At 36.4% G+C, this 16258-nt stretch overlaps 1 protein-coding gene across 2 annotated transcripts in view; it reads left to right on the top strand.

Moving 5' to 3' along the window:
- Window positions 1-16258, top strand: part of POLA1 (DNA polymerase alpha 1, catalytic subunit) — a 191212-nt gene that overhangs the window by 63011 nt on the left and 111943 nt on the right. For both annotated transcript variants that reach the window (XM_050333301.1, XM_050333300.1), the window contains exons 27-32: window positions 5076-5108; window positions 6682-6774; window positions 8605-8810; window positions 10078-10210; window positions 11743-11874; window positions 13844-14018. In XM_050333301.1, coding sequence (XP_050189258.1) covers window positions 5076-5108; window positions 6682-6774; window positions 8605-8810; window positions 10078-10210; window positions 11743-11874; window positions 13844-14018 — 772 coding nt within the window. The remainder of the gene's footprint in view (window positions 1-5075; window positions 5109-6681; window positions 6775-8604; window positions 8811-10077; window positions 10211-11742; window positions 11875-13843; window positions 14019-16258) is intronic.

Below are 16258 nucleotides of genomic sequence, written 5' to 3' on the forward strand. Positions count from 1 at the left end.
GTGACAGAGGTACATAAGATTTTTGTTGTGTTGAGCACATTTCTACTGCTGCCCTTTTTTGTGTGTTTTCAGTTGTTTCAGTGAGGCGAAAGGTTCTAGTTTTTGTTGGCATGTAAACATGTATCACTGGATCTTTGTGTACACTGCTTCAGCCCTTGGAATCATTCTCGCATTGGTTTTGGGGCTCCACGTAATCCTGATTTTATACACAGAAGCTGTGTTGTATCACTGGCTGTCAGTGTCAGCATTTCTGAAGAAAAACAAAACCAAACCAACCGCTAAAACAACATGGAAGGGAAAATTTTGGCAGTGTGGGGTGTATTTCTGATAATGTTTCCTAAGAGTATACATTTTGGAGAAATGTAACTTTGAATGCCTTGTCAAAGTACAGCAAATATTCAGTAAAAGCTCTTTGAAACAAACTTATTTGTTAACTACTTGAACCTGATCACTCAAACTTTTCTAAATCAAGTCTATTGTCTGATACAAAGGCTGTATTATGATTCTTCATTCTCTGTGGCAAACAAGGCCTCCATCTTTCTTTCACTTATGCTTAGGGCATATGTACCTTTTTGTCCAGTGACAGAAATATTTTTTGAAAATCCTTCTTAATAAAATCTTTTTGCAGCATCCTGTGGCTGTGGTTTGTCAGTGCTAGAGGCTACTTAACACAAAATCCTAGCAAATCTAATGAATAGGTTGCAAAAATACAGAGGTTCAGAAATACTTCTTAGGTAGATTAGTGAGTGGTGTTACTGGAACACAGTTTTTCCAGCCCATTTATTCCTCTGTGTCATGGGAAGGACTAGCTAATATGAATTAGTAAAGCAGGTGACAGATTTATTTTCTTACTATATAATTGCACAAGTAAACAAATGAGGTGGAAAAAGATATCAGGTCTACTGTAGATAACTACAGGTAGTCTTCAAAAATATAGTTTTTGCCAATGCCTTAAGACTGTTGGCTTTTCTCCTTGAGCAAAGTGAAGCCTAAGTGATTATTTTTATTTTTTGGGCAGGATGCATGGCTGGTACAATGTTTTTGTAATGATTCTGCTCAGTCTTTTCAGTCAGCTCTTAAGTCTCCCTTTCTGTTCCTTCATGTCTGCAAGCCCAGGAATCTGCACAAAATGTGTGTTTTCAGGAGAAATCTTTGCATCAGCATATTAGTTTTGTATCCTGTCCCATTGGTTTTTAACTTGGGTATAGTAGCTTGTTCCCACAAAAGCATCCTCTCATCAGAAGGTACTCTTTAGTGGTTTTTAAATAAGGAATCTTTAAAAATATTTGATGTAATGGATAATAGTAAAGCTGTTCTTTGTATATATATTTATTTTTTATCATTCCCTGTCTTAAATCGCAACCTCATTTAATTAAGTAATTAGCGAGGTGGAGTGGGATTAGGGCAACGAATTTTGCTGTTTGATGATTGCTTGTCTGCAATTACAGTCCTTCAGTTTATATTGAATTGCAGTTCATGGGTGAGAGAATGTGTGTTGCTGGTCTTGCTTTTTCAAGGAAAAAAGTTAAAATAGAATTTCGCAGATGTTCACTGTGCTGAGAAGTTCACAGGTTTTTAGAAGTATATGTTTGCTGGGGGGGAGGGGGCCTTGGCTGTACAGATGGGTTGCCAGGCAATTAATTCTTCCTACTTGGATTGTCTGCAATAGGAGACAATCCAGCTCTCATAAGCAATGCAATATTATTTGCAAAAGGAAACTACCCAATACCATTTTTCCTATTCTCTCCTTCTTTCTTCTGTCATCCCAGCCTCCCTTCCTGTGCATTTCTGAGAAACCGCCAAGGATTGATATGATAGCAGGGCTGTCATTCTTTTTAACCAAAAAAAAAAAAAAAAAAGCCTTTTTTTATTCTAGGTATTTTAATAGAGCCCCATTAAGGATGTATTGCTGACTGAAATATTGGCATGAAGGGCTCTCACTGAGCTGAGCCCAGGAATTAAGAAGTCAGGAAATGGGCTGCTGCATTGCTAAAGAACCTTATGTGACACAGTATCTCCTGATTGGGGGGATCATTACTGCTATTATGACTCGACTTGCGTAGGAATTTTAAATTTCATCTGAATGTCAGTAATAACCCTCTTAGCAAATTATCCTGAATAAAATCACGAAGGCATTTTATATAATAGGTGTTGAATTACTGGATAGATTTGCTAATTAAATACTCTTTGTTCTGCTGCAGTTGACATTACAGGGTAAGATCTTGAACAATTATTCTCAACAGCTGTACTTTGTTAAGGGAAAAATTAACTACAAAGTTTATTTTTTTTTCTACACTTGAAGTTGGCAGATTTTTGAAATGTGCTTGAAAAAAATTCCATCATCCAATTGGTAATGAGAAGATAAATATGCAGGTGTTGCTGTGAAATCAGATAACTACCGACTGCCTTATTAATGAATTTAGCAATACTTTATAACCTTCTCTTTTGTAGCTGTTGGCACTTAAAAGTGATCTCCTGTCAGACTGGGTAGCACTAGCATATGCCAGTCACTTGATGAAGCTTACTCGACTGTGACCCTCTTGTTGTGATTACCTACACCCACTGCTGTCCTCGGGGACAACTGAGACATGGTTTTTGCACAGTTGAAATATTTTTTAGTAGGGTGTATTCCTTTTTTAAAAAATTATTAGTAGATAGCATTATTTCAGAGAATGAAGTAGAAAAGGCCAGAGATTATCGAGGGGAAAATGGTAGGCTGTCTTTTCTCTTCAGTATAATCTCTTAATTTCTGCACAATTTTAAAATTCTGTTTTAGGGACTCCTGTTTGCTCTTGGAGTACTAAGAGAGAGGTATAACCTTTCTCTGTAGGAGTCAGCTAATAAGTGAGAGAAGGGGTTGTAGGGTGGTGAATATGTTGCAATTTTGATTACTTTATATGAAATTTGACGCCAGTGATGTGTCTTCAGAATAATTTTAAAACTCCGTGGAAAGGTGGTGGGGTTGTGCTGTCTGAATCACTCACTAGGAGATGAATAGAAGTGGAATACCTTTTTTAAGCTTCTGATTAAAATGGAATCAGGTGTGTCTGAGCATCTACAGCCTGGTGTGAATGTTCAGCTAAGACTCAGCATTTTCCTGTTCTTCTTTGTCTGTATAGAAGGTTGAGGCCAGCTGAGTTCTTTGCATTTTCAGCAGAGTTCAAGCATCACATTGTCCAAGTGTGTAGTTTACAGGATCAGTGAATGGTCTTTAAACCATTCAAAACTGGGTGTTTTGAACTTGATCCAGAGAGTGTAAAACCATGGATATCCACAGGTGCTTGGGGAATAACCCTGACAGGGGCATGTGTTGTGAGTCAGCTGTGTCAGTGTTACATTGTAGTTTGGAACTGAACCTGTCCTCAAGTGCCTTGAAGGGAATATAGCTTTCAGTGCATAATTTAAAACAAACTGAAAAAAAAATCATGCCTTGGTATGCATCACTGTGGTTGTGTGAAGGTTCAGAAATATTAAAGAAATTTGCCATCTTAAAGGAACCACAGTGTTGTCATCTTGGTTTTGTACTGTTACGTAGAGGTGGACATGCCACCCTGGTTTAGGATTGCTTGCTGTGATAGGTGTAGTCAACATCACAACAGTCAGGACTCTTGGCTTGATTTTAGACTCCTTGGCCTTATGAGAGTCATGAGATTTCCCTTACTCCCAGTGAGCATGGCTAGCTTTTGCCTGTTAGTCCTTTTTCTTGCTTCATCCCTGCTAATTTCTACTGCTCAGCTCTCTGTCACGGGCTTCTTGACTGCAAGTCATAATTCTTACCTTTTGGCAAATACAGTCAAGGAGTATTACAATTTAACATATGAAAAATAGTAAAACTGAGGCTAGGTTGCTGAATTTAATATAAACTGTTGAAATAGTGTGTTGCCTGACTATATTTATAGTTCCAAAATGTTTGGGTTCACCTAATAGACTCTGATCTGTCATTGCTGTAACATAACATGTGGTTCAAAGTAATCCTCTTTAAGATAATTTAAAATATAAATATATATGAGTAGCAGGGTTAGCTGAAGAAGAACTGAGGTTCATGCTGAGTGACAATGGAAAGGACTGAACCCGGGGAATCAGAATCTGGAGCTGTGTGCCAGAGCACCAGGTTGTTACCAAGAAGGAAATGGAGAATACAGTAGAACCATGCATGGCCAAGTGACTGAAGGAATGGACCAGATGTTGGTTCTTGTGCAGCTGTGCAAGATTCACCAAGCCCTTCCTCCTGCAGCAGCTACACATTTTTCTCATCAAGCTGGTTTTACTTTCTCTTTTCTGTGCTACAGCTGTACCTGTGGCTTCAGATGACATGCTCTCCTACCCCTCTGCACTGTGCTGACCACTATTGTAGATGGAAGCAGGAGCCTACTCATATGAGATCTCGATAGCTGTTTCTGAGGTTCAAAGAGATGCTATTCAGAGCATTTGGGGAATGTGGGATGCACTCTTGGCTGAGTGACAAGCTTAGTTACACCTGGATTTGCCCACTGATTCAACATCTGTATCCTATCTTCATCCCAGCTCCTTGTCCCAGTTCTGGTTTCTGTAAGGAGTTTGCTTTTTGGTGACCCATTTTGAGATCATTACAAGGATAATCAACCTTTTGACTAAGTCTTGTTAAGTGAACACTATGTAGGCTATACTGAGTAAGACAGGACGTTTTTGGGGAAAAATTCAGTGATATTCAGAGGTAAGATGATGGATATGAGGGCAACAACTGACCTAAATTACTGAAAGAGACTTAATTCTGGCCCTTGCTGATTAGGTTTTATTTGAATCATTTGATTCAGTGTTCCTTTTTTCCTAAGGTAGAACGTGTGTGTGCATATGCAATTTTGAGATTTGTTTTAATCTTGTTTTAGGGGAGTTAATAATAGCATTAATACAAGGTCAAATGAGAATTTACTCATGTAATAGGAGTATTGAGGTGACTGTGTGTTGCCAGGAGAGAGGGGGTTTGCTTTGTTTTGAAAGGTGAGAGCATTTGGAGTTAGCAACCTAATGGATATGTTTGCATGTGTTAGCCTGTAATTATATCATACACTAATCTTTGATAATTTTTTTTATTTCAGATTTTGATGCATACCAAGGAGATGGTGCAGAAGGTAATGCTGAGCATTTTCATTAAACAACAATCCTTAAAGAGCACACCTGGTGAAATTTTTTTATTCTAGGAGAACTGTAACCCAAACAGACCTGAAATCACTTCTTAGGATGCCTGGTTTACAAATGTAATCCTTCGTAATGGATTATAGCTTTTTTCTTTTCCTACCACAGATATGATCTGGCCCCTGCTTGAAGCCTATGCGTGACTGTTTCAAGCAAATTAGCAACAGTGCTAATTAGAGTTTACTCATAGACCTGTTACGCCATGTGTTCTAGTGGTTTATTATGGTTTATTTTTTGGCATCCTTTAAACTCTGTCACAGGGTGGTTTTTTGACTATGTGGAGTTTAATATGGACATAGCCATGCTGCAGTTTTTACAGCTGCATTGATTTTCCACCACTGAAGACATGGGCTTTTGTTATTTTTTCAAGTTAATATTATGTAATTAGATTCATCTGCCTGGGTTTTTTGGTGAAGTTTACTGGTGCTGGCAGTTTTTCTCTTTTTTTTTTCTTGCTATGCCTTTCATATGCACCTCAGGCTTTTTTATGTGCCTCAGTTTGTCTAGAGTTTGCTCCTTTATCCCAGAGTATTATGGAAGTCTGGCTGGTGTTTGAACACAGCCTTTTCCAAGTAGGTCATTTGAATTGTTAGGCGGATCAGAATGAGAGGTGATGTGTGAAGGGCAGAGTGTCAGTCAGAGAGAAGGAACTGAGTAGGTGTTTGTATTGATCTCCAGGTGTAACTGTTCAGTAGTTCAATCTGGGAACACAGAACTTGTGAGTCATAGTAGCTAGATCATTATCCAAAAGGAGTGCCATGTTCCCTGAAAGATCTGCTGCCCAGGGGAGGACTAATACAGATAATTAGATTACAGCAGAAGTTAAAAGGTGGAGGTGGGAAGATGGAAATAGGAAAGCACATACATGATCTGAAAAAGCGTAAAGAAGAGCAGCCTAGTCTGGACAGTGCTGTAGTATTCTCAGTCATTGTTACACACTAGCCACTATTTGGACTAGATTTATTTGAAATAGAGTATCTAAGTATTTTTTCTCTTCTGTGTTTTTTCCCCCCAATACTGTTGTGGTGGCTACAAATGGGATAAGATGCCTGACTGTGGTACTGTCTTTCAGGCACTTTGACTAAATCCCTTGTGTGAATTTGTCCAGCAGTCTTTAAACTGAAGTTCTTATATCTTGAATCTTCTTGTATCCTAGCAGTCCAAAGTTACATTTGATTAGAATTCCTGCTGTTTCTCAAGATCAGACTTATTCACTGACTTATTTTTCTAGTATTCATGTAGTAAGGTATTACCTGCTTCTATTATGTACACAACTGAGCAGTGGGGTTTTTTTAAACATATCAGTGTTACAGTTTCTTTATTCTTTTAAATACAAATATGTTTTAATGAAATACACAGACTAATCAGTAAAAATTTATTTTACATTTTTCTGTTTTTTGGTATTTAAGATATACAAATAATGATATTTTTGAATCTTGAAAATGGTGTGAGCTCTAAAAAAGATGGAGTAGTTACGCTTTGTTTTTCAAAGCAATTTGTTTCTTTTAGATGAACCTTGAAGTGATTTATGGAGACACAGATTCCATTATGATAAACACTAATAGTACCAATTTGGAGGAGGTCTTCAAACTGGGGAATAAGGTAAGGGAATTTTTTCTGTATTCTTATGTTGAGTGGAGCAGATGGTATTAAGAGAAGACTTCATGGCATAAGCAGAGGATAGCCTACAAGGAAGAACTGGACAATGTGTGGAATCTATGAAGTAGTAAAATCTCAGAGTGCTCTTTTTCAGGTGTAGCTATTCTGTGCATTTTTAAACGTGATTAAATGAAATGAAACATTTCATTGCATAACGAGCTTTTTTTACCGATCCTAAGTTAGCAGGAGATGATCTCAATATTTGGAAAGCCAAAATGTAAGGTACAATTCCTCCTCCACATAATTCTAGGTACAATGTGAAGAGTTTTGACTTTTTTTCACGAGGGATGTCTCTCAGATTTGTTTAGTTATGTAATTTGTATTACACTCAATGTGCCATCAGAATTCCAGTGGTAAATTGAAATATTAATTTCCAAGGAATACCAAATACAGAAGAGATCTTTCTGATTAGCAGTTGGCAGTTGATGATGTGGAAGTTTTTTGGGTCTCTGAAATTCTGGAAGAGAAGCGAGGAACGTTTCAGAACTTTTTGAATAGAAGATGTAAGTGAAGTTGTTTTAGAAAGATGAAAGAAACTGTGATGAAAATGAGAGCTATGAAAACTCTAAAAGACCAAAGAAAACATGGAGGTTTTATTCAATATAGTATTAAATAGAAGTCCTGTAATTTTAAGGCAAGAGTGATTCTAACGTTTTTTAGAATATTTCTACCTTCATACTAGTTGGTACATTGAGAAGTAGATGCGTTCAGGAGCACAGAAAATGGAAAGATCTTAATGTCTTGGTAACCAAGTAGCAGGAGGGCTGATGGCATGGAAGAAAACATGTTTACCCCAGGCAAGATATAGATAATTTTAAATGTATATACAACAGTGTGTAAGAAAGTTTAATCTTACTTTAGTTGTGTGTGTGTGCTTTCATTCTGGTTTGGTTTTTGTCCCTGTACTCCCATTTGCTGGCTAAATGGAGAGGATCAGTTAAATAATAATAATTTTTATGAAGTCTGACAGGATCAATACAGTATGTTAAATATTTCTGTCTTAGAGTCAGGTTTGCTGAGAAGATAGGTAATTTTTTGAACTTGTCACCTGCTTAATGATTCTTTTTAAGAGTGAAATCTTAAAGCCTTTTTTATCCATTGTACTTCTGTATTATGTATCAGTTGGGGTTGTTTTTTTAATTTAAAAAATGGACAGAAAGATATGTTTTGATTAAAATCGAGTACAAAATATGAAAACTTTAAAAGTGAATAAACTTATGTCTGTAAACAAGCCCACTCAAATCTAACATCACAATTATGATCACGAGTTGTGGCTCTCAATATTCTTGCTGTGTCATAAAAAAGTGATTCGCATCTGTCTTGTTTCATGTTTCTTGTTTCATGTTTCATATCAAGGAAGCGTTATTTATTTACTTGTTTTTTGAAAACCCTTTTATAATTTACATTTTCCTTATTTTGCATAATTTGTATTAAAAAAATGAGATAAAGAATTGTCCTTGTTGATGAGGAACACTAAGAAATGTCACTGTTTCATTGCATAATAATTTCTTTCCCAAAATTTCATGTTCAGTTATACTTTTGCCTATTAGTGGGCTATATGAGTGAACCCTAATTTTAATAGTAGCTCGTAGTTACTACTGTGTACTAAATTAATTAATGATATCTGACCAGTCTTTAAAACATGACTGCAAACACACAGTGTGTAATGTTACTTGTTTTAAAACTTAAGAATAATGCACTTAGGGATGGAAGTTAAATTTGTCCATAGTTACTAAGTTGTTGCATTTGGTTTTGATGTTGATGCATTTGCAGATCAAAAGTGAAGTGAACAAGCTCTACAAATTGTTGGAAATTGATATTGATGGAATTTTTAAGTCCTTGCTATTGTTAAAGAAGAAGAAGTACGCTGCTCTGACTGTGGAACCAACAGGAGATGGGAAATATGTAACTAAACAAGAACTGAAAGGACTAGATATAGTCCGAAGAGACTGGTGTGATCTTGCAAAAGAGACTGGAAAGTGAGTTTCTTTGTGGCATTGTCCTCTTTGTTCTGTCTTAAACAGTATGTGGTTTGTAAATGTTTGATTCCACATGGCACAGATTGGTAACTGACATCAGTGTTAGTACTTCTTGGCTGATTTTTGTAGGAGATGGTAAACATTACATTTTGATTGGTAACAGGTTATACTTGTGCAAGTCCAAATGTCTCTAATTTCACTATCTGGTTTTCCATCTTCTGTGGAAGCTGTGCTTTTGAGTTGTTGTAATTTTGTATATACTGTTTAATAAACCAGAGCTGAAGTTTTGTTAAAATGGTTTGGAGTCATAGGTTCTAGGTCAGGTTTTTTTTGTTTGTTTGTTTCAAAGATGGGTAAAGATTTGGTGGTCATCCCTTTCAGCATCCTCTAATAAGGCTGGAAGTGCCCTGGGTGCAGCCTGAGGAGGTGATCCTTTTCCCCAAGGCTGCTTCTCTTCCATTTTTCGAAGGAGACTCTTCTGATACTTCTGTTACTTGTGACGGATACTGGATTGATTGTTTGATAAGTGTCATTGCACAAGGCATTTTCATGCTTGAATTCAATAGAAGTAATACATTTAGCACTGTAGAAAGAAAATTGGAGTGAGTGGAGAGGTGGTCATCTGGTTGCTGACTCATATTGTATACTGCCTCTTGAAAACATAACTTAAATAACTCATGGCCCAAATGGATCCAAAAATGAATACTTTTTTACATCTGTAAAAATACATCACACACTTGCTTACTGTTCTTAAGACTTGCATTTTCTAAGAAAAGATGCATCATAATAGGAGCAAATTTTTCCAAGTTAGGAATGTATTAGTAATTAAAGCTATACAAATGTTTGAGTGTGTTCTTTAGTGACTAACTCTTCTGCAGCTGGCAGATCTTCCAACCACATTTTACAGAAATAGGCAAGTCTTCGCTTACTTGATGTGTTCTTTTTTCCCCCATCTTAGGATACCTGCTATGGAATAATAAATGGCAACGTGATAAGGGAGCAGAAAATAGAAACCACTTGCACTCAATTCCAAATCACTATTTAGCATTAGAACTATTTGCAATAATTTGCTTTTAGTAAAATAAGTAAATAAATAAAACACAGCATGAAATATCCTGGCAAATTTCTGTAAATTTTGCATCAGACTTCATCCTCAGCTTCTTTAATTTCTAGGGATAACCCAGGGGAAGAGAGGATTGTCTCTATTGTAATTGTAATTTGCTTTGCATGTCTTAAGCTTTTCTTAATTTCTGGACTGTTTTTGCAGCTATGTAATTGGTCAGATCCTTTCTGATCAACCCCGAGACATAATTGTGGAAAATATTCAAAGGAGACTTATAGAAATTGGAGAAAATGTGATCAACGGTCAGATCCCAGTAAATCAGTTTGAAATAAACAAGGTAAATGATCTCTCAGCTCTTTTGTGTCTCAGAAGAACTTTAAACTTTACTGTTCCCGAATCTGTTGATTGCTGATAAGAATATTTTTAATCCTTATGATGCTGTGAAATAGCAGGAGTTTTATTAGGTACTGAATATCATGTGACATACTGTAAAGATCCTGCAGTATGAGGGAAAAAAGTGGCTTACTGGGGCTGGAGGCCCCAGAATAACATCTTTGTGTCTTGTCCTATCCTACACTCATTCTGCACTTACAGAATGACGTGATAGCGCATGTTATCAGGAGTTTTCTCCTCAATTTTTACTTTATATTTCAGGTTTAAAATACATAAATTAAAGTTTTCAATGGGAAAGATTCAAATGTTCTGTTTTCTAGAAAACCCTCATAAAAGCTTACTATTATTAGTTTCCCTAGGAAGCTCTGCAGAAGAAAACCAGTAGTCGTTTTGGGATTGAATTCCCTGCAACAAGAAATAAAATACTCTGCTTTATCTACAGGAGTTTTACCAACAGCATTGGGGTTTTGGTTTATTTTTGTGAATCCTTGATGATAAAACGTTTATTTTTAACTTTGAAAACCTCCCCTTCACTACTAGGAGGGTGTTTCATTAATGAGTTGGATATTACATGCCCCTCTATGCTTCTCATAGAAGAGGTTTCCCAAATGTGCTCCATCCAGAGTTCCTTTTGCCAACTGGACATCTGTCTGCTCTGTAAGACTGTGTTAATCAGTTAAGAAATGTGTTCAGGTTGTCATATGAGTGTCAAGAAGTCACTGGGTTTTATGGTTGACTTAAAAAAAAGAATGTTCTGATGGAAATATTCTAAGCGCACTTGGTGTCCTAGTAAAAGATACATATCTAGCAGACCCTTCACTTCAAATACTTGAAGTTCTTCTGTTTTGCTACTTTAAAAGAATGTATTTAACTATTAAATCAAATGTAGTTGTTTCTAAGGATTGGGATGACAGCAAATATTTAAATGTAGCATTTTATTTTATTTAAAGGAAAAATTCTTTGGGGAATCTCAGTAGTATGAGACACATGGAAATATTTAAATTCAGTTTTATACTCTTGTTATAGGGCTTGTTAAGTACACTTATCTACTTGATATTCAGATTTAGTTTATGACCTTAACTGGTGCAGGAATAAGAGGGTAATCTCTGACTCTGTTTTTGTATTTTGCGTAATATTTTCATCTTCAATTTAGTTTAATTTTAAAACAATTGCGTTATGATTATAACTGTTGTGAACTCTAATGCATTTTTCAGACAGTAATTGTAAAAACATCCTCTTATTAATAGTTACACTTACAAAGTTTGAAGCACTAGTACCTAGGGCTTAATGTATGGAAAATACATTTATTACAGTTTTTTCATCTTCCTTTCTTTGTGTTGCAGATACAGTTGTAAATAATAGATGGATGAAGATAGCTGCTATGTAATCTTGTCTTTTAAAGTTCTGAGTTGTCCATCACTGAAGTAAAATACTTTTCTCATAGTTACGTTTCTCTTTTCTCCTTTGATATTTTAGGCATTGACAAAAGATCCACAGGATTATCCTGACAAAAAAAACTTGCCACATGTGCATGTTGCCATGTGGATAAACTCTCAAGAAGGCCGAAAGGTGAAGGCAGGAGACACAGTGTCATATATCATTTGTCAGGTAAAAATGCCTTTCTCTATAGCTAAATACTAGGTATTGTTTTGAGATATGGCAAAGAAAACCAATTCAGCTCCTGGAAAATATGTTTTGGCATTTCTTTGTGGTGAGGTTATGTTATACCTTAAAATAGTTGGTTTTCTGTGCTAAATTCAGTTCTGTAGAGCCATTGTGATAAGCTCAGCTCATCCAGCTATTTCCCTGAATTCATTCATGTTTGGAACTTAAATTTACTTTAAGGAAAATATCCAGTCTTCCTTTTAAGCAGAAGAAAATAGTGGAAATTCTTGGAAAACTTGGAAAGCTAAATGGTGGTGGTGGTTAAATAGGGTCATTGTTATTTCCAGTCTTAACCTGTGTCTTCAATTTATAGTCATTGAGTCTGGCAGTAGCTCTGTGCATAGACTGAGGGATTTGAGCATCTTTCTGGTTTCAGATGTTTATCTTATAAATGCTTAAAAATTAAATTAAAATTAAATTATCTTACAAACATACACCCGACTTTGGTTTTGCTAATTAAAAAGAATGTATAGGTTGAATTAGATGGACCACTATTTCAGCTCCTTCGTTATTTAAAAGCTGTCAGATACTGTATTTTGACTTTATGGAAAGTTCCTAGCCTGGCAGGGCAAAGCTGCCAAGACTTGTGAGAGTTGGGCTGTGGTTACGGCTGAGCAATGGCACAATACAAGAGAAGAATATACTTGTTGAAAGAAAGGAGCTGAAGGAATTGCATTGTAATTATTTTTGCAAAGCAGCTGGATGAGCTGAATAGTCCTAAATTAATTTTGTTCTGAATACTAAGTTGTGTGAAAGGAGTAGGAGGGACGAATGGCTTGCAGTCTGTCTTCATTAGTGATGGGTTTTCAGTCCATGGTTGCTGACCCTGTTGAAACCAGTAGCTCATCTTAAATAAAAAAATGAAGGTGTCATATGTTAATGCATTAGTTTTATTTTGCTAAAAAAAAAAGACAAAAAAGAGACTGTACTTAGCAAAAAAAAAAAAAAAGTTGTGATACTTCCCCCTGCCCTGCCCCTTCCCCATAAAGGTTTACTTCTGTTACGGAATGCTTGTTAAAATACTACTTTAAGTTCTGCTCTAAGATTTTTGACACACATTAAAAATGAAACTTCCTAGTGCAGTTGGGGACTGGGAATACAATTCTACAGACTAAATGAATTACATTTTCCAGAAGAGTACTGTCTTCTTAGAGTTGATACTTAATTCCTCCATGACTACTGTTTTCAATTTAATTATTACCTTCCCAAATTCAATTATTTTCTCCTTATCTTCCTCTTTCGAATCAGAGAGGAATGTAATGTATACTTTAACCTCTGAGTGGTATTTCTCTCATCTTGATATGTCACCATGCATTTCTTTCATTATTTCTGAGCATTTTAGAATTTACTTTTCCAAATCAACTCTATTGCCTCTGTTATTTATTCGCATGCCAATGAATGATGGTCCATTCTTTGACCATTTATTCTAATTTTTTTTTTAATAGGGTCAAAGAATATAAATTTCCTAGCAAAACAGAGATAGTTTTAATATCCACGACTTAGAATTTGCTTGTTGTGCAAAATGATAATTCTGGTTTAGTACGAAGTGAATCCAAAATGCTTGCCCTCTGCGTATTTTTAACTGGCTGATGGTTACAATGTGTTTTCATTGTGCATTTCAGAATTGACAGATGGGACTGTTTACTCTGTCTGCTCGTACTGATTTGCACGTGTAGGCTGCAATAATACAAGCTGGTTTTGCATTCTTGAACTTGCTAGTTGATGCCAGCATCAGCAATGCAGTTTTTTTTTTTTTACTACTGCTGGGTTTGTATTGGATGCATTATAAATCAACCAAAAGAGAATGATTGTGTAACAATTTTGCATTAAAATAATGCATAATATTTGAGGCATAAGGCTTTGTATAGACTTTTTTCTTCACACTTGGTTTCATATGTGTCTCCTGTCTTAGGATGGATCAGATCTCAGTGCCAGCCAGCGAGCATATGCTCCAGAACAGTTAAAAAAGCAAGAAAATCTTACTATTGATACTCAGTACTACCTGTCACAACAAATACATCCAGTAGTGGCTAGAATATGTGAGCCCATAGAAGGAATTGATTCTGTTCTTATTGCAACATGGTTAGGTAAGTATTGTAAACTCAGTGTATTTAAAGAATTACAAGAGTCAAAGTAACAAGTTTTAATGTATGTTTTTTAACATAAATGCTTTCCCAGATCAGTTTTGTTTTTACATTGAACAGTACTTGTGTTAAACACCCCATAGAAAGCAGTGTGGACTGTAAGTGTATTTCTGTGTGTCTGCAGAATAGCGGTTTTTCGGAAGTGCTCATTAACATGAACTCCATCTTATAATTCTTGTTGCAAAAATTTCCTATTCATAAATGACAGTACTATATTATGTCTTTGAGATTTTCATAAGTTACTCCCTGAGAAGGAGTTCTGGAGTGTGCATCCAGAACTAACATTTTTTCAGAGAGAAATCCTGGCATCTCTGGCATCTCCCCTGTGAAAAAATCAGTCATAGTTATAATGAAAGAATATAAATTTTTAGTAGGGTTTAAGTGAAGACTTGTTTGCTAGAACTGACCTAGTAGATAAAACATGAAACCTTAGTAACAGTCTTAACTGTTTCATAGGAAGGAATTAAGTGGTCCCCCAAAAAAAGAAATGCTTTAAAAAAAAGAAGTGACTCATGTAAGTGACACACTGAATTTATTCAAATGAACAAAAGGGAATTGCTCTTATTAGATTAGTTTTTCCTTTTAAAAGGATGTCTAATAATTAGAATTAGAGATTTTTCTGCCCGGCTCTGATGGCCTCTTTCTTCTATGTTCCTTAGGCTTCTTACCTAGAAAGACTGAAAGGTTGAAAATTTGTTGACAGTTCTACTGAGTCTCTTTCCATGAAAATACAATGCTGTGTGTGTGTTGTTTCCTCCCTAAAAGTGCTTCACAACAGATGTGATTGATCTCCTTGATAAACAGAAATTTTGTGATTTGTATCCCGCATCTAGTTCATTTTTTTTAAAACTCTTACTCAAGAACATGGGAAAAGTTGTTAATTTTGCTGGCTGCTGAATTCTTGACAAGACTGTCTTCTCCCACAAGGAAACTTCGTAGAGTTGCACTGTGTGTTTAATGAATTATTTATACTGTGCCCGTGTCTACAGACCTGCAGAAATTATTTTGTTTGGAATATTGGAATGCTCAAAGGAAGAGCTAGTTCTCAGCATTTTGTGTTTAGGTAATGGCCAGGATCCAGTATTTGGTCCCTTTAAACGTGTTGCCTTCAGGGCCATTCCCTTGGGTCACGGCATCTCTGTAGCTCCCTTACTAACAGTGGATAAGCTTGCAGATTGTACTTAAAATGTGTGCATGTAAGTTCCTACCTTGTTGCTTCTCAGGAACGGTGATGTAGAACCATGAAAGATTCTTAATCTCCCGAGACAATCTGTGTAACATGCAGCTTTTTTCCATGTCCATTTCTTTGTTGTTGGGGGTGGGAGGGGAGGACAGAAATTTTGCTTTTCTCTGGGAGTCAGCAAAGATGTTTCTTGGAGGCGTTTGGTGATGCAGTGTGTTGTCAGCAGCTCTCATGGTTTGAGGAGGTTCAGCCCTGCTTCACACATGCAGGCTGACCATACAAACCATTCTGTTTATGTGGCAAGGCCTTGGTATACAACTTTCCCTTGATGTCAAAGTCAGCTGTGTGGTATGCCTGACTGAAAAGGTCAGGCACTCTTGGTTAAGGTGGAGCAGTTTAAAATAGGCAGCAAACTTGTATTTCATTTAGGTAGAAGACAGGAAAGATTTCTGAAGCTTGTTTAGTTTATTTGGCAATGGTTGTTAGTCTTGTAGAATGAAGATCAAATTCAGCGTTGTTCCTTATTCACAACACGTTGGATTTTCAAAAAAGACTGGCTCCCTTCAGACTCCTGAATTAACTACCCAGATCTTAAGAACTGTGTGCCACTTGATAGCACCTACTATTTGCAAATGCCTATGCTGCTTTTTGCACTATAGTGTGCTCCAGATGAAAATTACTTTTATGGTCTATAATAGCATCGTGCAGCTGAGAGTTCATTGATAGTCCACAGTTGTCCATCTGACAACCTGTATGTATCTGTTTCAGTCTTAGATCTGAAGTGTGCAGTTCAGGTTGACCTTGCTGTGCAGCAAAAATGTTATCACCTTCTCTAGCTTTGTTTTCTCGGGAATGCTTAAATTGAGCTTGAGAGTGAAGTCAAGTCTCTTTCAAGACTTCTGCTCTGCTCAGGTTTTTATATACGGTGCTTGATCACACATAAATCGTTGCAAGCTGAAGTTATGTTACAGGTTTAGGGTTTTTTCTTAGCAATACTGGA

Source organism: Myiozetetes cayanensis, unplaced genomic scaffold (genome assembly GCF_022539395.1).
Source record: "Myiozetetes cayanensis isolate MyiCay16 unplaced genomic scaffold, myiCay2020 scf5-8, whole genome shotgun sequence".
Lineage (NCBI taxonomy): Eukaryota > Metazoa > Chordata > Aves > Passeriformes > Tyrannidae > Myiozetetes > Myiozetetes cayanensis.